Source organism: Aulonocara sp. 'chitande type north' Nkhata Bay, linkage group LG5, assembly GCF_057382095.1.
Source record: "Aulonocara sp. 'chitande type north' Nkhata Bay isolate Kocher_YH1m ecotype deep benthic linkage group LG5, A_spYH_male_GT1.1, whole genome shotgun sequence".
Lineage (NCBI taxonomy): Eukaryota > Metazoa > Chordata > Actinopteri > Cichliformes > Cichlidae > Aulonocara > Aulonocara sp. 'chitande type north' Nkhata Bay.
Genome location: NC_141348.1, coordinates 20,217,714 through 20,243,874, shown reverse-complemented (window position 1 = coordinate 20,243,874; position 26,161 = coordinate 20,217,714). Strand labels below are relative to the sequence as shown.

Below are 26,161 nucleotides of genomic sequence, written 5' to 3'. Positions count from 1 at the left end.
AACACAACTTCCTTATGTAAATGAGGCTATGAAAAGATATGAGATGCACAGAGGCAGCGGAGGCAGGATTTTGGTATGTATGTCTCTGTGCACGAGGGAATTGGCGAAATCAAGAGAGTATGAATGTCAGAGAAAATGTAATGTAAGAACAAGCGACGGAGAAGCGAGAAGGTGTGTCAGGATGTGCGTGTGTGTGTGTGTGCGTGTGATAGAGTTGGAAAGAAAGACAGAGCGAGGGAGAGAAATGAAGTCCTCGGAGATTGTATCAGAAATAGTCTGACTATACCGGAGCTCCTCTTGCACAGGGAGAAGAAACGATGCCGCTATACAGACGCACAGACAATGCTGACTCTATTTACAGAGATCTGACACAGACCGCAATAATTAGACAGCTCCTTTCCTCAAACCTGCAGGAGGTTCCTCATCACTGCAGCCTTTAACCGCCCTGAGTGCAGGCTGAGAAGAGGATGATAAATATCTAGGGATGAGTGGCTGGTTTTGAAGAAGCGTTTCAAGCCATATAAATTGAGCTTATGAGATTCTCGGTTTGGAAAAGAGCGCAAGTCAGCAAAAAAGGCTGCTGCTGGCTATGAAGTACAACTTTGGGAGCCTAATTGTAAAATGATTTCAGATGATTAGCTCAGACTACTTTTGTATGTATGTATGTATGTATGTAATATCCAATACAGAGAAAACAATTCACTGCTCTCCACTAACTTGGCAAGTACCTTGGCTAACTACAGCAGCTTGCCAATGCAATAGCTTTCTAACAGCTAACAAGACATGGGGTGCTAAAATATGGGGGGAGGTAATATTTTTAGCCAATATTTGATTATAATTTCAGCTTTGAGCTACATATTGTGAGGTTGACTGTTTCCCCTGGAGTGGGTATGGTTTGCAGAGTATGGCACAGTGTGCAGTCGCTGTGCATGCATATATAGACATATGAACATTCTTGCAGCAGAGCTGTGGCTATTCTCTGAATCCAAGTGTTACTGGAGCCCGGGTGTCTATAGGAAATGTATTCTGCTACTGTACTGCACACATTATAATAATATTTCCAGCACAGTAATCCCTGGAAAAGTATGCCCAAGAAAAGACTGAGAGCAAAAGGTTAACATTGAGGGTGTATTTTTTTCTGGTGCAAGAAGGGCAGTTTGTTTGTGTGGGAGGAGTCTATACGGTATACATCCAGCCAAGGCTCTGTGCTTGACCTCGTGCTTGCCCACAATGCAACACAAGTCAAGATGAGGGGGCAGGTTTGTTTGTTTGTGTTACTATAGAAAAGGAGTACACAGAGCTGGATAAGTATCCTCTCCAGAATCACTGAGTAGATAAAGTGAAATGAATCTAAGCAAATTCAAAACATGCTTCTTTATTTAGATGCCCCTTTAGCCTTTGCATAGCAGCAGCACCTATTCTTTGTGCTGTCTACAAAGAGACGACAAATGTACACACGCGCTTTACAACAGACTAACATAATACATTAAGATTAAAAAAACAATGAAAATCGAACGACTCAAAAGACTCTCGTGCTGTAATATCATTTAACATGAAACCCTAACGATTACACACCAAAGTACTCTTAGTGATTGTTAACGTTTCTTCAGAAATACGCTTTCACCATTTTTTAAACCACTTATATTAAGTTCCCATGTTGTTCAATTTGAGTCAGAGGAGCATTTTTGCATTTCTTTGAATGTTATTGTGCATTACGGCACCTTTTTCAAAGTATTTTGCAATGTTCGTGTTTAGTTCTGGCTCTTCAACCTCTCATTCTGAATGATTGACTTTTAAGTTGTATTATTATTGATTATATTTCAGCTACTCTATGGCTTTTATCATTTGAGTTTGGTGTTCTTGTTGACATAGTGTCGCTGTATATATATTGACTGGTTTTCTCGGTTTTACTTTTAGCAGTCGAGCTTAGTTGGTTGTTATTGTCTATTTTTGATTCTTGGCGTTTCAGTTTGTTCCCCCCGTGTTTCCCTGTGGTTAAGTCTCCATCCTTGTCTTGCATGCATGGTATTTAGTTTTACTTCAACTGTCTCACTGTCTTTGACTAGTTTTAGCTGTGTCTTGCTGCCCTGGAGTTTCCCCTCTCTTGTGTCTATTTAAAGCTTTGGTTTGTCTTAGTTGCATCATTCTGTAATCATCTTGTCATCTCAGGTCTGCATTTTTGTTTTACCTGGACTTAAGCTGTTGTCTTGGATTGCACACTTTGTCTAAAAATAGGTTTGTAGCAGCCCCTTATCCACACACTTTATTTTAGCAATACAGTTTCCTTTTTCTCCTTATTATTTTCTTATTCAGAGACCTTTTGTAGTTTGCCATCACCAGTGTGTGAATGGGTGGATGACTGGATATGTAAAGCGCTTTGGGGTCCTTAGGGACTAGTAAAGCGCTATATACAGGCCATTTACCATTTGTAGTATATTTGTCAATGAGATTTCTACCATCCATTAGTCTGGGTTATTTTAATTCCTCATTGAACCCCTGGGGCCATGTCAATGGAAAATTGTATTTAGTAGTCAGTATAATCTTTTAGTGATATAAGTTTGCTTATGGTAGGATGCTGTTTGTAGTTATTTGTATTAGGAAATGTTTAACCATGTATACTTAGAAGCATATAATTAATTGTGTAGTGACAGGATGTGTGCACCCCAGGAATGCACCCCCACGTCCTGGGAGCATGAGAGCTCGTACCTTGTCTTATTGCTTTACGGTAGGATTAACGTAGCTATGTCTGTTTTAGTTTAAGTGCTTCTTTACATATAGATGAACTGTTGGACTTTCCAGACCAGCAGGTTAAGGGAAGTTGTTTATGGGGCCACACTCTGACCCCACACACACACATACACACACATAGTATAAAATAAAGACCGGGGCAGTTCTCTCACTGGAGTCTCTTAGAGTGGAGGCTGCCCTTGCTAGCAAGAAGTTCTGTGTGTTTCTCTTCTCTGAGTCTTTACTGAAGAAGTGTTTTAGAACATTTTCCCTAACAGGCCATAAATATTTTTAATAGTACAGGTTAGCCTACGAAAGTCTAATTTATCAGTTGCTTTATTTATTTCCTCTCCAATTATTGATCCGATTAATGGAATCACCTTGGGGTATAACATCTGTGTCTGCTGATGTCTCCACACGTATTTTTAAAAACACCCTGGCTTTCAAGTTGTAATTACTCTCACTGCTACCGGTCCATCTTCCAAATACCACGCTATTTCGAAACAGCATAAACAAGTAAAAAATATCCCTACACCTTGAAGCTCCAGTATTGATTCCTATATGTTTTAGTATGTCTGTGGCTGGTTTGGAATTTATGCGCATCTTTCAACTCGGCAAAGAAAGCCGAGCAATCAAAAAACTAGTGAATAGAAAAATCATGCAATCTCCAGGCCTCAGCCAGTGGGTTTGAACTCTGAATTAATTTTGGTAAAAAAAAAAAAGAAAGAAAAGAAAAGAAAAATGGCTTTATAAGCTTCAAAAAATCCTGCTGTTTTGAAAACATGAGGGCAAATGGACTAAAGAAAAACAGAAACAAGGTGTTTGCTTGTTTTTTCCCAAGGACATTTAAATAAGGATTGGTTGTAATATGTTGGTTATGAAACATCTTGAAGAAGAAAATCACTGCCTGGAACAAAAAGATTGGTATTAATTTCATTTGGTAAGTTAGAAGACAGTGGCATATGACCAGAGAAAGGAGTGAATAGATGAGGAAGGGATGAAAAGGTAATATAGAGGAAGATGTCTGTGAAGGTTCTCAGTCATCCAGGTCATCGTAGTCAAAGGAGCTTGCAAAGAAACTCCCACTAGGTTTATATCTGGGACTCTCCACCATTTGACCTTAGAACTGAAGAAGCTTCTCGGATGAGAGGTGAAACGTCTTCAAGTAACTTAAAGAAGTCCAGACGCTTTTCTTTGCAAGCTCCTTTGACTAATATAGAGGAAGCAATATAAGAAAATGTGGAGGTGGAAGAAGTAGGGTAATTGGTTTATAAGGCAGGACGAGGAGCACTGGGTAAAGCAGAGTGTTATTACAGCTAGATGATGCATCACGAACCATTGACTGGCCCTTCATCTCTGTCCCTCATCTTATCACTGTCCTGTCATTTTTCTTTATTATCTCTTTGTCTTATTTGACTAATAGAAAAATGTAATACATTCTATAAGTCCTTCGATACATCACAGTGATATAGTCAGTCATAGATCATAAAGTTTAACATAATTGGCCATACCTTGCCTACAAATAAGAGCCTCTCATCCGTCTTGCACCAATAACAAAGCCACTAGCAGCAGCAATTCATAAATAAAGGACTCCTCATAGCTTCAGTCATATGAGTCCAAACTGTAGTGCTGGTATTGCTTTAGCGTCAGATCGATGGTAGAACCAAGCAAGATCGTTTTTCCCACCAGCTGTTGAATTATTCAGCCCACGACTTCCTCTGGGGAGATTCCTGCTCAGCCTGCCAGACAGAAACAGCAAGCTCACTGCCTGGCAGGGAAGCTTGGGATTGTCACAAAATTCCTAACAGCACGGTGTGTACTGTGTCTGAAGACAACAGAGGTCATGTAACAGACAACAGGGCATACTGTATGTTTACAGCCATGACAAAATGCACTTTATTGGACGCTTATAGTTTGCATCATCTGTTTTTTGTGACCTGAAAAATATTGTGTGCAATATTTAGTCTCACTTATGCTTTTAATACAAACACATATAAGCTCGGGTCTGTTTTTCCCAATGAACAGGAAAAGCATCTGCTTCTCTGCAATTGAAAAACTACCAAGGAAGTTCCAGCTCTCTGCTTCTACAACTTGCAAATGCAGCAAGATTCTTGAGATGAAAAGCAAAATGGAAATGAGAGCAAGTCCATACTGTAAAACTAATATCCAGGGAGAAAAAGTTTGGAAACTGCTTCCGAGTAAGCCATTGTAAATGTGCATCAGTGAAGTGTGTCACTGTAGAGTGAAGATTTCATTGTCAGATGTCCACCTCTGCCCCCCCAAGACGTGTTCTTTTAGCTAACGAGCTACACTCGATTTCACAGAGACACAAACAATACACACACATCTTAACATGAAGTAAGGCTCTAAAGAATGCTTTCAAATCTGCGAAGCTCCATTTCTTCTAAGAGGTTTTAATCCAAAGGTTGACAGGCTAACGTGCTACTATTTAGAAGGCGACCACACACACTGCACAAGTTAAACAGAGACATTATTTTCCTGATTTGTAATCATTTTAGAATTGAATGTGTTTAAGCTACTGTAATCCATCCAATTCTGTATAGACAGACATTTTATTAGGTCCACTTTTCTAGCATTGGGTTTTACCCACATTTACCTTCAAAACTGCCTTCATTCTTTGTGGCATAGATTTAACAAGGTGCTACGGTCATTCCTCACAGACTTTGGATCATAGAGACCGCGTCACACAGTTGCTGGAGATTTGTTTCTGCACACCCTTGATATCATTGTCCCGTGCCACCAAATCCCGATTGGACTGAGGTTTGGTGACTGTGGAGACCGTTTGAGTACAGTGAAAAAACTGTATTGCTCAATGAACCAGTTTAAGATCATTTGAGCTTAATGACAAGGTGTGTCACCACCAATATTCAGGTAGGGTGTGGCAAGAAAATGTCCTCCATACCATTACATCACCAGCAGTGTGAAGCGCTCATACAAAACAGGCTGGGGGGGGGGGGTTCAGACTATTTCAGAGAGAGATCTTTTGAGGAAAATGCACACAGATCCACAATTTCTGAAATTATCAGAACTCCCAGTGGCACTCAAAGTCACTTTAATCACCTCTCTTTACCATTATGATGCATAGTTACTATGATTCTTCAGCATGCATAAATCAATCATTGTACCTTAGATATAAAAAAGGAGCTCTGAAAGCTACGGTAAAGATTCAGTAAGATAAACTTCATAAATAATTGATCCTGCAGACTAATTTCAGCCACACTTCCAGCTTAGATTTGCAGAAAAATCGCAATATATAGTAAATGTCAATATTTCTGAAATAAAATAACTTCAAAAGTCCATAAATGTCTTAGCTGCTTTGAGAAGTTTTCACTCCTTTCAGTGTAGGGCTAAGAAACTGCTATCCTTTCATTACAGCAGTCCTTGGAGTGGGGAACTAACTTATTTTAAGAGATGACAGAAAAATGTTTATTCAGCTATATGTGCAGTTATTTGTTTGAGTCCAGAAATGATCCGTAACAATAACTGTCCTAAACCATCACATATGCAATCAATAGGCAGCCTAGAGAACAAGACAGGCACTCACACACACACACACACACACACACACACACACACACACACACACACACACACACACACACATATTTTTTTCACTCATTCATTATCTATTTTCCCTCAGGGCGTTGGTAGCTCCATAATCAAAACTAGTCATCTCACCCACACACTTTTCACACTCTCCAGTTTTGCTGTACCACACATGCCCATCTTGCCCAATCATCCTATCCCGCACTGAAGGGCTCAGAGCCAGAGCTGAAATAGCCCTGCGGCCTGAGAATAGGCAAACAATTTCACATCTACTCCGAGGAGTGAATTCAATCGTGCATCATTCACTACAAGATGCTGACGGCCCAACAGTTTGTATAAACAATGACACTGTTAGACTGCTTTCATTCATTTTTTTTTACTCTCGCTTGTGATAAAAATCTTAATACCTGATTTCATTTGGAATTTCTGGCTTTAGAGTGTCAACAAACAGCTTTTAACAGGCACAGTTAGTGAAGAATTCAAAAGAGCGTTAAACAAAACACTCCCACCTATCACAAGCTGAAAGTGGTATCCATTTGGCATCTTTTTCCAATGCAGTGAGACACCAGTTTAATGTCATTTTACAACTTGAGGAAGAAGACAAACTTGCATACCTGCGTATGATGGTGTCATGCGTCTGGTGGGGTGACACATGGCACCATCCCAAGAACTCCAACCACAAGACAAGCATTCAAGTCCTCTCTTGGACTGCTTTACCTTACAAACCTTTGTTAAAAATTATTTTTATTAAGACAGACTTACCCAACAAAGTTCTTTGACATTTTTTTAGTTACCATGGTTATAATGTATGTCCTTAGCAACCAAAGTAACTCAACCCACAATATTAGAGAGTCTCACGCTGCCCTACATACTGAAGAATTACGCTGAGGTGCACAGTATATACTCTGAAGCTTACAGGTCACAATGAAAAGCCAAGTGGAAATTTAAAAAGTGACTTTTAATAAAAAATGATCTTATAGGATTTAGTTAAATTAGACACACACTAATAGATGTATGACTTCAATTCAACACAGCAATATGTTTGCTGATAAAACGCTGGGAAAATTAGCATCAGAGCCAACCAGCACATTTCAGTAACAGACTAAGCTCATGAGCTAAGGCGTATCGCTAATTATTTCTAATTATAAGCTCCACAGAAACAAATTCAAATCATCCTGTCAAGAAATGTATTCAAAGACTAACAGGACCATTAAAAAAAACCTCTGAACGAGCATGTTGCTGATGAAATGCTGCAATGTGTTTAAAGCTTTTGTGGCAGGAGCCAGCCCATTGAGAGTCAGATAGCTCTAAGCAGCTAGTTAGCTGAGTGTTATAGTATTATTGACCCGCCAACAAATGGAGGTCCAATCAGCTGTATGGGTATCCCATTCGAAACTAATTAGTTCAATGAAGTGAATTAAAATGCATCACCCGCAGTGTCTGGGTGCCCGTTAAGGTGAAAAACATCATCTTTTTAGTTGCCAGGTGATGATAGCTGTCCACAGCTGTGACTCACCTTCCTGAATAGCTCCGACTGAGAGCTATTAAGCTCCTATTACTCCATCACATATGTCGAGGACAGATGCTCCTACCACAGCACAATGGGCGTGATTCACGCACGGTAAATGGCTGTTCGTGCACCTGTCTTGTTTATTAGAAGCTTTTGATTTTTAGTGCATTTTATTGTTGAGTTTTATTTTTCGACTTCAGATGCATAAACTGAATCTTTGTCAGGTATGTCTGTCTTTCAGATGACTTTGGAAACTCACCAGACACTATTACAGCTCCGCTGGAAGGGATTTCATGCATATCCCAAATGACCCAAGTACAAACTGTGACTTCTCGTTGCACAGAAGGCACAGCGAATCTTTGAGTTAGTGGGTTTTGTATACATATTTTATATTCCACGTTTATTACTGATCTCCTGGGCCTGTACACTATCTACAACCAAAATGCATTTTGATAGCTCTAGTACATTGTTGGCTACTGCTGGTCTGAATAACATGCAAGTACCTAAAAGCATTAAACAGGTAACATGCATCTGTTTTCTCAACAAACACAACTATCATGTTGAGTGCCTGCAGATATGTGTCCAAAAGCTCCAGCTGAAAAGCCAAATGAATCCAATTATGGAATAAGACTCATGAGATTCCAATACTAATCCCAAAGTCTGGTGCTACTTTGACAAAATGCTAATAAGGTCTCTGACACAAGTGAGCTATAGACCTTGCTCAGATATTATTAAAAGATCCTACAATTAAACAAACTATTTAGGTGATGTGTGAGCCTCCGCATGCAGATCAAACATGCACATATATATTAATCCCTACCTTCAAAGCACACTAAGACAACAAATTGCTGATTTCCCAGTATGTATGCAAATGAGTAAATGCCTGGTTTGAATATGGCTGTGTCTGTGTTATTCCAGCACATAGCCACGCTTCAAAAATAATGGTCCTTTGTTGCGAATCTTTTTATAATATCAAAATATGCTATTTAATCAGTTTGAACCTTGTTTGCTATTATGGAAACATCTGCACCCTCCCGTATTGTTTGCTTTTGTCTGGAAATAAAGATATGAACACTGGAGCTTTCGCTCATCAGAACAGATCTGACTGTAGCAACACTGATAAGATGAGGATTAAAAAGAGCTAAAGTCGAAAAGGAAATAAAAAAAGTGTCTACCTTGTAAAGAGGAAAATTATTCTGAAGGTTTCGGGTCAAAAGCGAGCATTGCAGGTATATATCACATAAATTGTGGAACACGGCTGTGAAAAGATTCCTTATCGGGGAATCGTTTAAGCTAAAAACCTGCTAAGAATGGGTTTGGGGAGCATACTAGAGCTTTGTAAAGAAAAATATGTAATTGGAGCTATGTTTATGTTTCTCAGGAAAAAACAAATCAATTTCACTGTCACCAAAGTCACAGCGAGGTTGCATTTCAAAGGTCTTAGCCACGGCACCCTTTCTCCACCTCAACTTGAAATTAATGTTTGCCCTCTAACATGTTTACTGGTCACAGTGTAGCTATTTAGGACACCAAGCAAGGCGTTTAGGTGATCTTCCATTTCTCCAGTCCTTTATCACAAATTTGACTTTGTCTTCCCATGACGTCCCTCCTCCTGCCAGAGACCCAGCAAGTCCTGTCAGCCAGAGAGCACAGATCAAAGCCTCGTTCCAGCCTCTCAGCCACTAAAGCCAGCATGACAGTGAACCATCATTAACACTCGAGGAGAGTGTTACCCTTCTTCCTCTGAACTTAACATCGCCTATGTTCAGTGGCTGTCGTCGACGGTCTCACCAGGCCTCGTTGGCATTCAAGGAGAGTCTCTCTCACTCTGGAGTAAGAGCTGCAAGATACGAGCTTGATACAAGCATTCAGGATGGAAGAATTTGATGGCTGCAGGAACGAGACAGTTAATTCTCAGTAGCAGGGCTGACAGAGCTGATTATAGGCATTGCTCTGTGAAGATGCTGACAACTGAACAGTGCTGCTGTCAGGGCTGGAGGGGATTATTGGGTGTAGGGCGAAGAGTGACGGATGAAAATTAGCATCTTTATAATATCAGTGTAATAATAGTGAACAAAAAAAAACACAAGGCAGTTTTTTAGGGGCAAAAGATGATGACATTTTGTTTTTCATTCATATGAAACAAATGAGTGGGCAAAGAAAACATTGCTTTTAAAAGGTGGATTCAAGCTCTTGACATGTGCACGTTTAATCTCTTCTGTATGCCCACAGTCCATTTTATCGATTTACTGAAAGCATTAGTCACAGCCTGTCTATCAGTGCACACAAGGCACTGTAAAAGGAATTTAAAAAAGCAAAAAACAAAAAAAAACCCACTACGAAACATAGTAAATGCATCAATTCACTGTGTTGGTGAAGAAATTAGAGTGTAGAAAACGCTCGATTGGTGCTAGGTCAAGAAAAGAGAGTGCTTCATGCTGTAACAGAATCTAAATGTCCTTTTGCACGCAAACAGCTCCACACAGACGCAACAAAATACAATATGCTTTTTGTAGATCAATGCAAAAACAACAAAGCCAGAACCGCTCCTGATGTGTATTTAATCTGTGCTGCTTCCACACTTCACACACTGGTTTAATTTGACTCCCAAGTGAACTGTTGCTGTTATAGAACAGTATAGTCTTAGCACTCATACATGCATGCCAGCGATCGCACAGCTGTTTACTGGTTAGCTACAAAAATCCAGAAAAGCGGGACAGGAAGAAAAGTGAGGTTATCAGGTACTGTCTCAAGATTTTGTGTTTTGGCCCCCAAAAGGACACGGCTGTGTAGGTGGTAGTTACAGTCAGAGTGGCACTGGAGCAGCCTCGTCAGTGTTGCAGGTGTTAGAGTGCCATATGGTCCTAGGTGGTAGCTCATCTTCAGCTTACACAGAGGGAAACTTAAGAAGCACAGAGTAAAAGGAAAAGGAATGATATCAGTGTAGCCTCAACAAGCACAACGAAATGTCATAAGACTGTTCCAGAAAATAAGAAACTAAACCTAAACTAAAGGAGGAACTGCAAGAGCAGAATGACTATAGTTTAACTGTTAGGATCGTTGTTCTCCACCGTTATATAAAGCTTCAGACAGTAGATCACCTCTGGGGTTTCTTGTTTTTTTTGTTGTTGTTTTTTAGAGAAGACGTGCATATTTTATTTGAGAGACATTTGTCTTAAGAAACATGTCTTTACTTCTTTTTTCCTTTTGCTCCCTTGTTTCAGCTTGTTCAATTTAAGATAAATCTAGTCTTATTTTTGTGGCTTGCTCTGCCTAATGACCATGGCTTACTGTAATTAGCAGAATATTTAGAGTAATGATCTGGAAATTCCTTTTTAGAGCTTGATTTATATATAAACATAAAAGCTTTGTCCAGCTGCTCCCATATTCACAAAGGCCCCAAAGGCAGATTAATCCTTAATTTTCTATCCGTGCAAAAGATTTGCAGTTCTGCTGGAATCTTTTGCACGGATAGAAAATTAAGGAAACAAAGGCTACAATCACACTGGGAAAAACATGGGTTACAGAACATGAACAAAATTACTGCCACCATGTGCAATGAAGTTGTGACCATGTTGCCTTTGAAATTGCTTCAAAGGCTTGATGCATCAGTATGGGGGGAAAAGGAATCAGTTTGCTCTCAGTTTAAAACTGAATGGGAGTTTGTTTTTTGTTTTTTATTTTATATCACAGAATAAAGTATTTTATGAAGAATTTGACATAATTTGACATTTAAATTATTGTAGGGGTTAAAAGTCATTTTTAACAAAGATTTCAAATTATATTTTCAATAGCAAAGCAGACTAAAGTGTTTTATTACCAAGTCCTTGAGTTATTTAAATTAAACTCCATTTCCCTTGCCTGAGGTGTTAGATAGTGGCTGTAACTGATATTGCAGTTAGTTGTAATTGATACATGATGAAACACCAATACATCAGATGACTCTGAGAACTGTGACAATCTGAAAAGGTCCACTGTTTCAAGACTGCAAGAAACCTAAAAAGAATTGTCCCCTGAAATGTTATTTAGTTGCATTAAACATCGGCGACAGGGTCAAATATACAAAAACACAATTTCTCATTGGCATCAAGTTTAGAACAAGCAATTACCAGGGCTGTCTTTGAAAGAAAACCCATGTAGACAGAAAATGAACACGCAAACAGTAACTGTAAAAGCCACAGCCAACCAGGACCCTTCTCACTATGAAGCAACAGTGCTAACTACTCTTCTGCAACCTTTATCACAGTATTTGATGGTAATGTATTGGTGAAACCAAGAGCTGAGTAAAAGTTAGGCCCGATTCACCAGGTGGTCATAGACATGAATGATTATTCTCCTTCAAACTGCTAGGTGTTTAAATATGCACCTGTGTGCCATAGATATGCCAACCGTATGTTCACAACCTGTTTATATTGCCCACAGATCATTACTGTGTTGTGCTTTCTCATTTACTTCTGTTGCTAACATTTCAGTAAAGCATCACATCAGGTACTAAGACAAACCTGCAGTCTATTTGTAAACTTAACCTGCTGAGAGGAGCAGAAATATTCTCAATAAATCCAATTACTTTTTTACTTCCCCCCCTCTTTTTTCAGGGTGGTATGTGGTGTGGGGGGGGGGGGTCTTCTTATTGAATTTACATCCCTGCCTTCCAGTTACTGTGCAATGATGAGTGTATCCAGCTCACTGTGTTTCTCATCTCAGCCTTTCTTTATCTACATCCTAACCATCCACACTATCTTTCCTTCCCTACCTCTATTTCTCTTTTTCCCACACAGCCTAACAAACTAAAGTCAGTTAGGCTGTGTGACATCGTGCAGTGTTCTTTCTCTGTAGTGTTTAAAAATTACTGTGTGTGTGTGTGTGTTTCAGAGAGAGAGAGACAGAAAGAGGTTTGTCTTACTTTTCACAGCAGTGGGGAGTCATCTGGAAGATAATTATATTGTGGTTTGCAAAGCTGAGCTCATGTTTTATACACAGCATTCTTCATGAGGCTAATAAGCTTCAGTGAAGCTTGTGGTGCAGTACACATTCACACTAAAAGAGCTCAGACCGAGAGAGACGCAATGTGAAAGGCAAGGGAAACGAGAGTGATAATAAGCAGCGGTGCAGGATCTCCTTAGGGCTTTTCTACGCTCTGTGAGACGCTTTCTGTCCCAGATCTGTAAAGGAAGCTAGCAGATGCTTAAAACAGGGCTCTCATAAGTACAAGTTTCTATATGCAAATGCAGACCATCCAGGCATTTAGCAGAGGAATTTGATCACCGCAACACATCCACTGCCTGCACTCAAAACCAAGCTGTGAAATCCCACGTCAACCCCACCACCACCACCTCCTGTTAGCAAACTATGCACTAACTACAAGAATAGAATTATTATATCACTACCACAAGCCACCAATTAAAGTAAAATTCAGCAGCTACAAGATCTATCTTCAGCCTTAGGGAAGCCCTTAGATTAGAAGTCGCTCTCGAAGAAAAGGACGATCCATTAATGGTATAATTGGGTCTCCGCGCTGCATTCAGTCAATGTGAACTTTGACCCAGTGCTCTGTAGAAATCACACCTCACTTCTCTTAACCCTAATCAGTCCCTTGCTTGTACAGAGCTGTGCAAACATTTGAGGCACTTTCCCAGCCAACCGGGAAGGGTCACAAATTACAAATTAATTTGACAGCATTGCAGTGATCCCAGAAATGCAAAGACTATCTTCCCTGACAAGAAGACGGGGAGCCTAACTCTACGCAAGAACTGTAATCTGGCAAGTACCTTGTAAAACTCTGGTTAAGCACATCTTTAAGACAGCACCAGCTGTTTGGGTTTGTTTTTTTTTTCAATTTTTTCATCCCTGTATGACTTCTAAATTAGAACTCCCCAAACCATTATTATTGAAATTATCCTCAATTTAGGCAAAAAAAAATATCAAATGCTTTTTGAGCCCTATTAACTCTATTGTTATCAACTGTCCCAAAATTAACATCCTTTCACATTTTAAAATGACTCCAGTAAATTTTTAACTTAACCGCATGCTCCGACTGTGCCCCTGTGTGTGCCTTTCATGTATGAATATTTCATCACCTAAGCTCAGCGCATATCTTCTTTTTTTTTTGCTGAAAAACAGATTAAAGGTGATATCTGAAAAACCCTAAATGTAATTTATCAACACTAAAGCATTTTAAAGGTTTGACAGGCTCTTCTAACCATCGGAATTAAATAATGAAGCTTTTTATCTCGTGCCCTCCTCCAAATGATGTTAGCCAGGTGATTGCCATTGAGATGAGGTGCTAGAAAGCCCTTCATGTTCTCTGTTACTGAATGGTAATGAATGGCAAAAACGAATGCTAGGTCCAATCACTGGTCTACAATGGCAGCTTAGAAATGCAGCTCATACTCTAAGCTTATGTTTATGCAAGCTCCAACACTGTAACACACCATCACATCATGCCAGGTGAGTCTGCTGCTTTTCACCGTATCACGCTTGGCAGCTGACAGACCTGCTCTTCAATAAACAAGCCAGTCAGTGTCCCCAGAGCTGACTGGGACACTGGTAAATGGCCTTAGATGCATAAGTACTGCTTTATTTTGTTGAACTGACTGGACAGTTAGAAAATGAAGCAAATGGCAAAGAGGGATATAATAAAGGGCTGAATGAAAGCCGAGCTTTTCCACTGCATTTCTGTTCTAGTGCAGGTTGTGCCCTCTTCTCATCACTGACCTTCAGAAGATGACCATTGACTGGCAATCCCTGTGGGTGTGTAAACACCATTTTAAGAGAAACCACACGTTCAGTGTTGGCCCCCAATATTTTTTCTTCTTTCTGCCGTGTCAAACCGTCTCACCGGTCTTTCATTTCCAAAGGCCAGGCTCTCTCACAAAACAAATGTGCCGCAAGTTACACATCAAACGTAAGCGAGCAATGCGAGCATGGTGACAGACATAACCGAAGGACTGTCAGCGATGTGTCGTAGAAGCTAAATCTATTTGGTGAATATTCCGAAGAGCTTCTGATTGGAAAAGGATGATCTCTTTTATATGACAAAAATGTCCTACCACCCCAAATCTCTCATGCTTCTCCTTGCCTTGAATTAAAGACATTTCAATTCTTGTCATTTTCCCTCTTTTCCCCTGATCCTGTGCCCGCTCAGCGCTCTCTGTTTGTCACTGGTCCTGATAATAACACGATGTCAAAAGCAGGGGGTGCAGCCTGTAATAGGGGGTATTAACCCGGAGGGAACGACTATCATCATGGTTTCGAGGTTTCAGAGCGCGCACGGACATAATGACAAAGGGAGAACTGCATAGAAGAGCCAACGGGGAGGCTCATCTCCTCAATAGGAATCTGAGTCACACAACATCTGTAGAGGATTTGTGAGGCCTTGAACTGTTATTAGAAGTATTTGACTGTGACAGAGAGATTTAACTGTTGATTTCCTCTGCTTCAATTGTGGCTGATAGAGTAGCCTGTTGTTAGCTATTACAGAGAGCAGGGATTGTAGTCTACAAAGCAAAATCCCTACTATGGGGTTATGTGAGCAACCTTTTGCACTTAGGTGTGTGTAGCTCATTAGCATTTCTTCCTATGTGTGGCATGATCACAGTAAGGACAAGCCCTTAAGTAGAGAGCTTGTAGCGCTTGGTTTGAGTATGTATGAGTATAGACCATTTATGTACAGGTAAAGACCATCTATACATCTTCCTGCCTTTAATAAAAGTCTAAATTACCAAGACATCAAACATAAGATGAACTCTTAGCTTTTCGAACTCTCGATCTGTCTCACAGACACAAACAAGGTGGCAGTGAAGCAGGAGGGAGATGCATCGACCTTCTCCTTTCAATTAATGATTTCCTCTCAACAAACTCTTCTTCTTTCTGCCAGGAGGGTTGTGCACCACTGCTTTGGTTTTCTCCCTCTTTTTTATTTTAATCACACATCAGCACAAATGTACACACATGCAGAGGAACCATTTGCATATATGCTGGGGTTTGTCAGAATGGGACTCATTATTTACCTGAATGGTGCTTAATTGCGTATCAGCAATGATATAATTCCATTCGCCTCATCATTACAGGCTGAGAAACATCAAAATCCAAGAGCGTGCAGGTCTTTCATTGGTAGGCAACCAGTTTGCTACCCATTCGTCATCTAAGCTGATTCCCCACCATCGCCCAGCAGCACAATGGCTGTTCATTCAGTAAATTCCAAGCAGGGCTATGTTTTGGGTTTTTTGTTTTTTTTACTCTGAGACGAATAATGTGGCAGCGAGCTTCTCTGAACGCCAGAAAGCGCATCAATAATGCACACGCAGCTTGTTATAGCTCAAACTCACTCTGCTTCAGTGGCTCACCAACCCAAAATCCAGCATCAAAGACCAGAAACATTCATGTGCGGTTCAGTGTGTATGTGCATGTGTGTGTGTGCGAAGATGCTCACACATGCCAGCACTGGAGTGTCTGAGAGGTGAAAGACGTTGAAAGCCTTGACTTTAAAACCTTCTTCTAATGGGAAGAGGAGTGACTGTCTATTCTCACTGAACGAGCACTGTAGGGAGATTCATTTGGTGAGGGTGGATTTCTCTTCCCGAGAGGCTTTCTGAATCCTTTTGTACTGAAAAATAATAAAAATGGGAGTAAGCTTGAGGCCAAGGACACGGGCACTGTGTGAACGTGATGCAAACCTTTGAATCTTTAACATCCACTACTTTTTAAAGAGTGTAGGGGAGGTAAGAATGAGGCTTTTAGTGTTCTGAAAGCAGCCGGCGGTTACAATGGGCACAGCATGAAAGAGGCTTCTGGCTGAAAAGATGTCACATTAAAGGATCTGTCTAATATATAATTATTACCATGTTTGGTGATGTATTATGTCACATGGAATTATTTTGTCCTCAAACAGTGTTTCAACAGAAAGAGCTGGCAGCATAAAAGATTTCCTCCCAGATTTAACCTTGAATATGTATACACAGGGAAACGAAATAATGTGATGTTGTGCACATTTTCAGACACTTTTTTTGATGGCAAATTGGAAATACTTGAAAAGTTCAAGGGAAATTGGAACTTTTTCTCAAATAAATGCACACACGTACACTGAGAGTTTAAGTAGAAAAAAATGATACAAACAACTTTCCTTGTAAACCAAACCATGGAAACTAACGGTCTGCACAGCAAAATCTGCAGCTACACGTATAGGATGAGTTGGGTGGGGCGCTTTTCACAACTTTTCTAGCACAGCTCTAACATGCAGTCCGAACACCGAACTTTCCTGACCGCCGGTGGTCCGCTGCGCTCTCCGCTCTCTGCGGACGCGTCGACTCACCTACAGGAGACGGTGATCTCTACTTTGGTGGCCGGAATGTTGCCGGTGATCGGGTCGAAGTCGTACACCGATGACGTGTCTTCCAGCTTGTCCATAACGTCTCCTTCCATCATGTCCATCGCCAGAGCTCGTGGTGGCTCGGGTGTGATCCGAGAGGCGCACAGCCTGGCGCCGGCGGTGCGCAGCGAGTCTCCGGTGACTCCTGATAACAGATCAGAGACCAGACGGCCTCCGGTCCGACCGGGTGAGGCAGCCACTTCACAAATGTTGAAGCTGAAGAGGATGGAGAGGAGAGTACCCAGTGAGGGAACACCCAGGGGGGGAAAAGGAAAAGGGCGCACTTGGTTAACTCTGCGCAGCGTAAATACTTATTTTTTTTTCTTGATTTCTGAGATTACTGTTGCGCTTTCACCGACCTGCTGGACGTCACATGGAGAGGTGGACCGCGCTCTGCTTTTGTCTTCACCGTGTGCGCACAGCGGAGCGTGTGAAGAGGAATGACTACATACACTTAAACCCACCCATCCTCCTCCCACACGGAATTACAATCAAGTGCTGGCAACCCTGTACACTGGCGCTGCTGTTGTCACCCTGCAACATCCTGTGTAGCCTCCTCTTCAGCGTGCACTCCAGTGTCAGTCATAGCAGATGACTAATTGATGTTATTTCGTATTTTTGGACTTTTTCTAAGGCGTGGCATCAAAAAGCTGCTTGTCCTGAAGGATGCTTGTGAGACTGAATGCAAATTGGAAGCAGTCCTGCTGGTCGGGACAACCCATGTTTAGACGGCTGAAGAGCAAAGCTGGAGCACAATATTTAGTCATCTATTTTTTATTTTTTATATTGGAACATTTTATATATTGGACTTTTGAGAAGGCATAACAGAATGCGAAACAGTAAAGAAATTCAACACCACAGTGAACCATTGAGATATTTTTTTTTAAGAAAGAAAAACAGCAGGATCAGCTTTAAGTGCTTACACAGTCAAACGTGCAAATGTTTCCCATCTTTCTTTGATGGAAGGCTTGTACACAACACTTTCAGACAGTCAGAACTGCCAATTAAAAAGTGTTCATGCTGGCTGATTTAAAATCAATGATGATTAGAGTGAGGGAGTTACATAAAGATTTAATGGCCATCATCCATCCCCCCATTAGCCTGTTGTTGTGCAGCTAAAAACACACACACATTGTAATGAATATGCTAAACTGATGCCACTGCCTGTCAAGATAGTGATGGGTTTGTCATTTTTGGATAAGTATGGTTCCTAAATACAAGCAACATGTGCGCTGGTCTCTCTCCATCACCTCACTGTTTATCTCACTTGTTCTGACACTCCACATATTTGTCCGTCCTCTTCTCACAAATTGTGAATAAACAAACATTATTATCAGGAAAGGAGCCCCTTTTCACCTACTTGGAAAAGTGTAGTTGTTACTTTTGTGGTCAATATGGAAACAGAGACATCAGATTTTTCTGTGTCATTGCACCTTTTCTGTCTATTTCTCTGTCTCTCCTTTCCCAATTGCTATCTCTCGCACACACATCACAGAGACACATGCAGCCATAAACCATTATACCACCTTTCATAAATGGGTGCAGAAGCACACAGCTCTTTCCTGCATAGTGCACCTAGCGTCTGGATTCTGGAAATCAATTTACACCGGCACAGGATGCTTCTGCCCACACAGCTCTCCAACTCAGGATCAGGAACACACACACACACACACACACACACATACAATCATGCAGTCGTTCTTTTACACGTGCTCACCAACGCGTACACCAGTGTGCACGTATAAAAACAAATTATTTTCTCATATGTCACCCATAAGCAGAGATAAAGAGGCACACACATCTACATACCCACCCTTTTCTCTCCAGGATGATTCATGTATTTTAAGGGTTTGCTGTTTAGAGTGGGTGAGCATGCTATTGCAGATGTTCCACAGAGTGGGTTGGCAGGATCAGGGCCAGAGGACAAAAACAAACAAAAAAAAGAAGATGCAGGAAGGGGAGGAAGAAGACCTTCACAATATCTATCTATTTTGCCTTGAGTAGTAACCTGTGGATGGCAGACTTTTCAGAAATACGACATATTTTGCATATTTATATTCTTAAAAACTGGGAATCCACATATCAAAACGAAATCTATTTCCACCCCTTCATGTGCTGTGATCTGAAAACACAGGGTGTTCTGTGGGGGAGGGGGTGTTGAAACCGAGCAATGTTTTGCCTCCTGGTTACTGACAAAAAAGAAAGAAAACACATCACTGTATGAGTTAAATAGAAAAATACCTCTGTGTTTGTTGCATCTGGTCAGTGATAGTAATCAATCACAGACAGAAAATAGATAGATGGAAAAAAATAACAGTTATTCTCATTTGCAAATTAGCAGATTTAATTAAAAAAACATATATTTTATGAATTTCTGATCATATATCATACCATCAAACGTATTTTTTCAAATAAATTCTTCATTGGGCCATATAAAAGCAATATCTGATTATCTGTGCTACATTAGTTCTTAATATTGTGGGGTCAACTTGAGTGATCAAAACCCTCTAAAACACTGCACATCTTCTTTAAATGCTATTCCCATCCATCTGCCACGGACTCGGAGGTGGTCAATGCTTTGTACTGCCAGTGACATTAATAACACCATAGGAGATTCAAATGCCCCTTTTCCTCCTTCTCCATCCTATTTTCTCAGCTTCCTGCAGTTTTCTAAACGCTAATTACTGTGTTTATTCTTACTTGCGTCATGCTGTCCAAAAAGATCGCCTTTCTGGAAGCAATTATGCAAAAGCAAACAAATGCCCTGTCAAGAAAATGAAGCTTTTTTTTTTTTTACCCACCTGAAGTAGGGACACATTTGTTTACTCGTTTAATCTATTTTACCTGCGGTTTTAACATTTCTTTTTTTTTTTAAGAAACAAAGAATATTTTACAAAGTAATACATTTTGGATGCCCCATTAAGCGGTGGGGGTAGGGGTGGAGGTACAGGTAGTATTTTCAGCCTGCCTGTGACGGCGCTAAAATAATGTTTTCTCCTCTAAAATGAAATGTGTGTATGATTTCATGCTCAAGCGCTATTAAATATAAAAACACACAACATCTGAAATTATAATATTAAAGAAGCTCTGGGACCTGTAAGATTTTGTGCTTATACCTCCCAGTTAACAAATATTTTTCAATTCGTTTTAATTATTGAGCCCAAAGAAAGTGTTTTTTTTATTACTCAGTAAGCTTTAATTTCATTTTAGTACAAAGTAGTGTTAAGTAACATCTTTAACAAAAGGGTTCAAATGTTTAATCAAACTTTTAAAGGTTATATTCTGATTTATATGGCTGTGCTTCAATAACACTCAAATTAAATGCTTTGAGTGGGGTTTTTAAATGTCTTTCTCTGAAATGTAGTCATTGTAAATGAAGCAAAGTTTTCAGAATCAAGTGTAAATTTAACATGGGATTATACCTTTTATATGACGCATTTAGTGTCATTTACTTGATGTAGACCCTTCATACATACATACATCCATCCATCCATCCATTTTCATCTGCTAATCTTTACAAGGTCATGGGGGGTGGAGCCTATCCTGACTACCACAGGGCGATAATTTGGACCTTTAGAATTAAAGTGGTACCAAAAGTAAATCACAATTATCACCACATAGCTGAGAGACTGCAAAATCAAATTATGAGTTCTGTGCTCAAAACAGCATTTGGAACAGTCGTTCTAATTTAGCACAACTCAGATTTATTTATTTATTTTTACTATTACGATAACAATTATTTGCTGCAGCTTAAATCAATACTGTGGTTTTGACTTATGACCTCTGATTATGATTAAATTGGATTTAAAATGGGTGCTGAGGCTTTGTGTGCCTCTCTGCAAGACACAAGTCTACTCAGTTGTACCTTGTAGATAAGTAGGGGGTTTGATAAACCCAGTTCAAAAGGACCACATGTTCCCTCCCAGAGTGTAATCCTGCTCTGTGGCCCAGTGGTTTAATCCAAAATCAAATCCCTCCTGAGGTGCCAAGCAGCATAAAGAAGGCTTTTATGAATCATTGCTCCAAGACTGACAAACTGAGGGAAACACACATATACAGTATTTGTGGGAAGCCACTATGGCAGCCTATAGGTGGCTGATGGGCTGGCTAACAGCCCGTGCGCTCCTGCAGTACTTGTAAGTCAATGAACTCCATGCTGTGCCAGAGCCACTGGCAAAATAATAATAACCTGATTTTTCCAGGTCTACAGTAGACGCACAAGCTCTTAGAGTTAATTATGAAATCCTTGATAGAAGACTTGCAGCTACTTACCCAAAAGTTTTAATGATGCAGTAGTTTTCCTGCTGTGGGGAAAGTTCATCACTGAGTTCTCATGGGAAGGTGCCTGGATGCTCTTTTTTTTTTTTTTTTGTACTAGAGAACCATATGTTGAGTGGGTTTATGTCTTTGCTAATAAGTGGTGTCTGAGTTTAAAAGCTGAAAATAAAGTGAAAATGATACAGAGCACAGTGGCAAAGAAATCCCTAAAGGCAAAATTTCTACAGGGAAGAAAATCCAAGGAGTGCTCAGCTCTGTGTCACACAAGCTGGCACCATTAAAATTGGCCCTTATTTATCTAGCCTTTTACTGCCCTCAAAAAGCCTTTTTTTATTTTATGGCTGGAATGCCAAAGCAAAATGTATCCACAATAAAATGACTAAGTAATGCTAACACTGCATTATATTAATAGTGATATAAGAAGAAACGTGTCTAATTAACAGATTTGTTAACTATGATTTAAAGAGTTAGATTGCCATTCACCCTTTAGAGCTACATTAATAAAACAAAGTTGCACATCCCGGTGATGTCACTTAAACTAACCACAGCACCTATGCTTGACTTGAAAATTATAGCATTTCCATTTAGCAAATGCAGAATATTTTTCTGGTCCTTGGGTTTCAATTGTAGTAAACATTACCATGAAATATAATAGGAATGGGCATTTTTTTAATTTCCAGCCCTGAGTCATTGTTGTTACAGAAAAAACTAACACAATAGTTTGCAGGTCATCATTATACCTCCCAGCATTTGGTTTAATCTGTTATTACTTTTTCTATAGTTGCATTTTTCACCCCAATTTTATGGTTATTGTTGCAAAGAAACTACCACAAATGCTTCCAGGTAATAAGCCACAACATCAAACATATAATATTTACTTTATTACATTCAAACAAAGGGGGGAGGGGCAGGAGGAGGGGGGGGAGTTAAGGCTATAAAATAGCTTTAATTTCTGTATTATAATATGGTCATAGTGTCCTAAGTAAAAACATCTGTACACAGATTATCTCTGTAATCCTGACAGGTTACTATACTACCTAAACAAACACTTTACAGTACAAACTACTGTTACTAAATGGTTCTGTGCATTTTATACATTTCAGTCAGAGGATCAGCTTACAACCAAGGTTGATACAAGTATTACCTGGTTATTACCTTGTAATTACATGTAATTAAATGTTATTACCACCACAAGTCTGAAGTGGCAGTCCTGTTTCTTCTATGCTAACTAATGGCAGCAGCGTCATATTTGGTGTACAGACATTAAAGTGGTATCAGTATTCCTCTCTAACGCGACACTAGAAAAAAAAAAGGAAAAGAATGTGCTCCTGACCCCGAATGTCGATCTCTTGAAACTTAGTCTATAGTTTTCAAACTGAATAGTTTTCTTTTGTGTGTATGTTTGAAGTCAGATCACAAAAGATGTTAAAAAAATAACATTTCATGAGACATGCTGTGTAAAAGTAAAGTTCAAGATTTTATAACGTAATTAATTTATGATACGTCATTCAGTTCACACAAGTCAGCTTATTCATGTGCTCAAAAAATGAAAGTTAAATTGACATATTTTAAGAACTGTTGAGGAACGCGCTAACTTTTTAGATGATGCTCATGAAAGCACACTGTGTTGGTCAGGTGGAGTATTTAAAAGGGTGTTTTTTTTAAAAAAAACACCAGATCACGTTGAGATGTCAACAACCTTCGAGTGTCCCGATAAGGAAGAAAGTAGGTGGCTAATGTTTGACAAGACTGTTGTGATGAAGGATCAAAGGTCCCAGTCTGTTTTTCTGTCACAGCCTCTTTCACACTTGAGAGGGATTTCTGTCTGGGAGAGAGCGTATTTCATGAGGGTGAGTGTGTCTCTGAAAATACTCAATAAGTCAGTGGATTTTTACAAACTACTTTTAAATACTATGCACGTTAAATCCAAAGGCACCACGTCATCTTCATCATCGTGATGGAACTGGCCTTTTATCCGGCGCTGGCACTGATGTATTTCTTTGGAGTGATGAAGGCCGCGCAGGATGACCGGGTGGAGCTGACCGACCACGCGTCGATGAACGTGTTCTGTCTGTTCGTGCTGGCACAGCCGCTGTGTCTCGTAATCGGTGGATACACTGGCATGGCTACTTACCTTCTCACCGTTCTGGTATCCTACAACTTCCTGCCATGGAAAAGCAGCACAAAAAAGCAAGCAAAAGAAAAAGACTCAGAGAAGAAGACAAAGTGAGAGGCAGAAACACACATTACATGGAAATACCAAGAAAGTGGATTCAAAAGGGGACTGGAAAGTATTTAAATAAAGAAAAAAAATTATAAATAAATAGCTATTTCACAACACATTATGTGTGATTTAACCTGTTGTCATAAATCTGTTGTTTTGTCTGCAGTTGTAATGATCTGTGAGAAAGTATTTGTATTTTCATACACAAAGTGACCCATTTTATGATTCTTGATGTAGATGATGTTGTTGTAAATACATTCAGCTGGGTGACTCAAGAGCCACAAGAGAGAAAATTGCAAACAAAAGGAACATTAAATCCAAAAAAACTTCACCAAGTGAAAAAATATACAGAATAGTGCACAGCACAAACAGAGCTATCCTTGAAATCAATCGTTTCTAGACCTACTGGCTGGGAACTTTTCAAATAAGTTGCATACTTACTTCCACACCTTTATGATCAGGTTAGATGAGAGGATCAACTCCATATTTTGTAATACTGAGCTAAAGCCAGCAGCCTGTGAGTTTAGCACAAAGATGGGAACGGGGCAAACTAGCTAGCATGTTGTGCAATCTGTTGTTTCGTTTGGGGGGGGTTCCCTTTCTTTTTTCCATTTTCTTACAACATTACAGATAAATAGAGAGCCATAAAGGTATCTTTGGACTGATTCAACCTAGGTCTTTATGCTAAGACTTCATAACAAGCCATCTAACAATTAATGATGGTGGAGCTCCGGTTAGAGATCCTTTCCCCAGATTAACTTAAATTGTATGCAATAAGCAAAAGTTGGAGCTAGGGTCATAAAGCTCACAGCAACCTTAATCAGTTGCCCATAATACTGATTTCCCTGTCTCTCATGGAGTTAAGGAAACTGGCAAGATGGCAAGTACTGTAGATATCATGAACTTAACCCATGGTTGGGTTTTTTGGCTTTTTTCAACATTATTGACAGACAGTAAGAGGAAAGCAGAGGGAGAGCGTCACCTGCTCAACACTGAGTCAAACCAGCGCCCCCTTAGCCCTAAACCCATCGCCTGCTTCGTTGCATGATGCTTCACGTTAAAATTGATTCAGTCAACCACTCACTTTTTTTTATTTACCACATTTTACAAGACTTAGTTGTTGGTTGTTGGAAGAATTAACAGTGAGGTGCTCTATTCTCAGCTGCACTGATTACACCAGGCGCTGTCACATCTTAGCCAAATTAAATAGTCAGAGGTCACAGTTACGCACTGGAGATAATTATGGCGACAGGAGGATAGCATATTCTAAAATAGTTTCAGGTCTTCATCACAGCAAAGGGGAAATCATCAAAGGAGTTTGGGCTCATCATAATGGTTTGAGGTAATTGTTGTATAACTGTAGAGGCGCACTGTGGTCTCAGGACAGCAGCCACTAAGGGAAATCAGAACCTGTGTGGAACAGATCTTCTTATTCGACTCTTGGCAAGAAGTGTACTTCTCAAAATGAAAAATTGTTCCTTTAAAACTGAGAAAATGATTCAGTGAACATCTCCGAATTATAATTACATTGTTAATGTCATAATATGAAGCCAATTAGCTCTGGACTGTAAAGTTTGTCAGTGACAAACAAAGAAAGCGTTGGATTTCACCTATGACAGTGACACTGAATGTGTCTCTGGCCTTATAGCTGAGTCATTTCTAGTGAACCTGCCTACTTGAATATGACTAATCTGTCAATTAATTAAGTATTCAGTATATTATACACTCATGAACAGTGTTTCACAAAAGCTCCCACTAAACATAATTATTAAATCAGCACTGTGCTTTTTCCGTCTGTGTTCATGAATGACTGAGTGTCCCTCTGATGTGAATAAGCCTGGTACCACAGAGCGTCGGGGTGTGCGTAAATCCGGACTCAAAGAGAGAGTGCATAATGGGATTAGACTGTGGTATATGGGTGATAGTCCAAGGCTGTGCTCAGTGGGTGCACAAATGTGCAAATGCTTGCTGTTTGAGTGAAAAACAGTGGTTTGTTTTTTTGCAGAAAAAGAAGTTTATTAGTTCTTCAGCGCTAATATCCTCAGTTCACGACTGTCTCTCAGAGTACCTCTCACTTATTTCTCTTCCTAAGTGTGAATTTATGTAGAGTGAATAAGGTTCTAACCTAAAGTGTCAATCATTCGCTATAAAGGCTCTAATTCCACAGTTATTATCCGTATATATGTTCTTTCAAGGTATAGCATTAGCAAATTGTTCAGCTTTTCCACACATTTGTTCAGTTCCCTATTCAATATGTGTGGAGCATGTTCTCAGTTTACCTCCCTTAATGTCACACTGGAGGTGCTTCCTACTGCGTCTTCATTTTATTTAAAATAATAAGCCTGCAGCTTCCCATTTATTGTAACCCCTCCCCCCCTCAACATGATTCTTCTTCTTCCCCAGCCAGCACTCAAAACCAAACTCCTTTCTTTTTTGTGTTTCATCTTCTGTCTCAGTCTTAATCCTTTTCCACAGTTGGGCTCGTTTC

General features: G+C 39.9%; 1 protein-coding gene across 3 annotated transcripts in view; it reads right to left on the bottom strand.

Annotated features, from left to right (window-relative positions):
* Positions 1-17,642, bottom strand: part of cpne5b (copine Vb) — a 138,381-nt gene extending 120,739 nt beyond the window's left edge. For 2 of the 3 annotated variants that reach the window (XM_086291939.1, XM_086291940.1), the window contains exons 1-2: positions 17,531-17,642; positions 17,115-17,387 (exon numbers count right to left, since the gene is read on the bottom strand). In XM_086291939.1, the coding sequence (XP_086148065.1) occupies positions 17,115-17,233 (119 nt within the window). In that variant the 5' untranslated portion in view covers positions 17,234-17,387; positions 17,531-17,642. Of the gene's footprint in view, positions 1-17,114; positions 17,458-17,530 lie in introns of those variants that run through there. The other variant, XM_086291941.1, reaches the window with a different exon arrangement.
* Between the last annotated feature and the right edge of the window lie 8,519 nt (positions 17,643-26,161).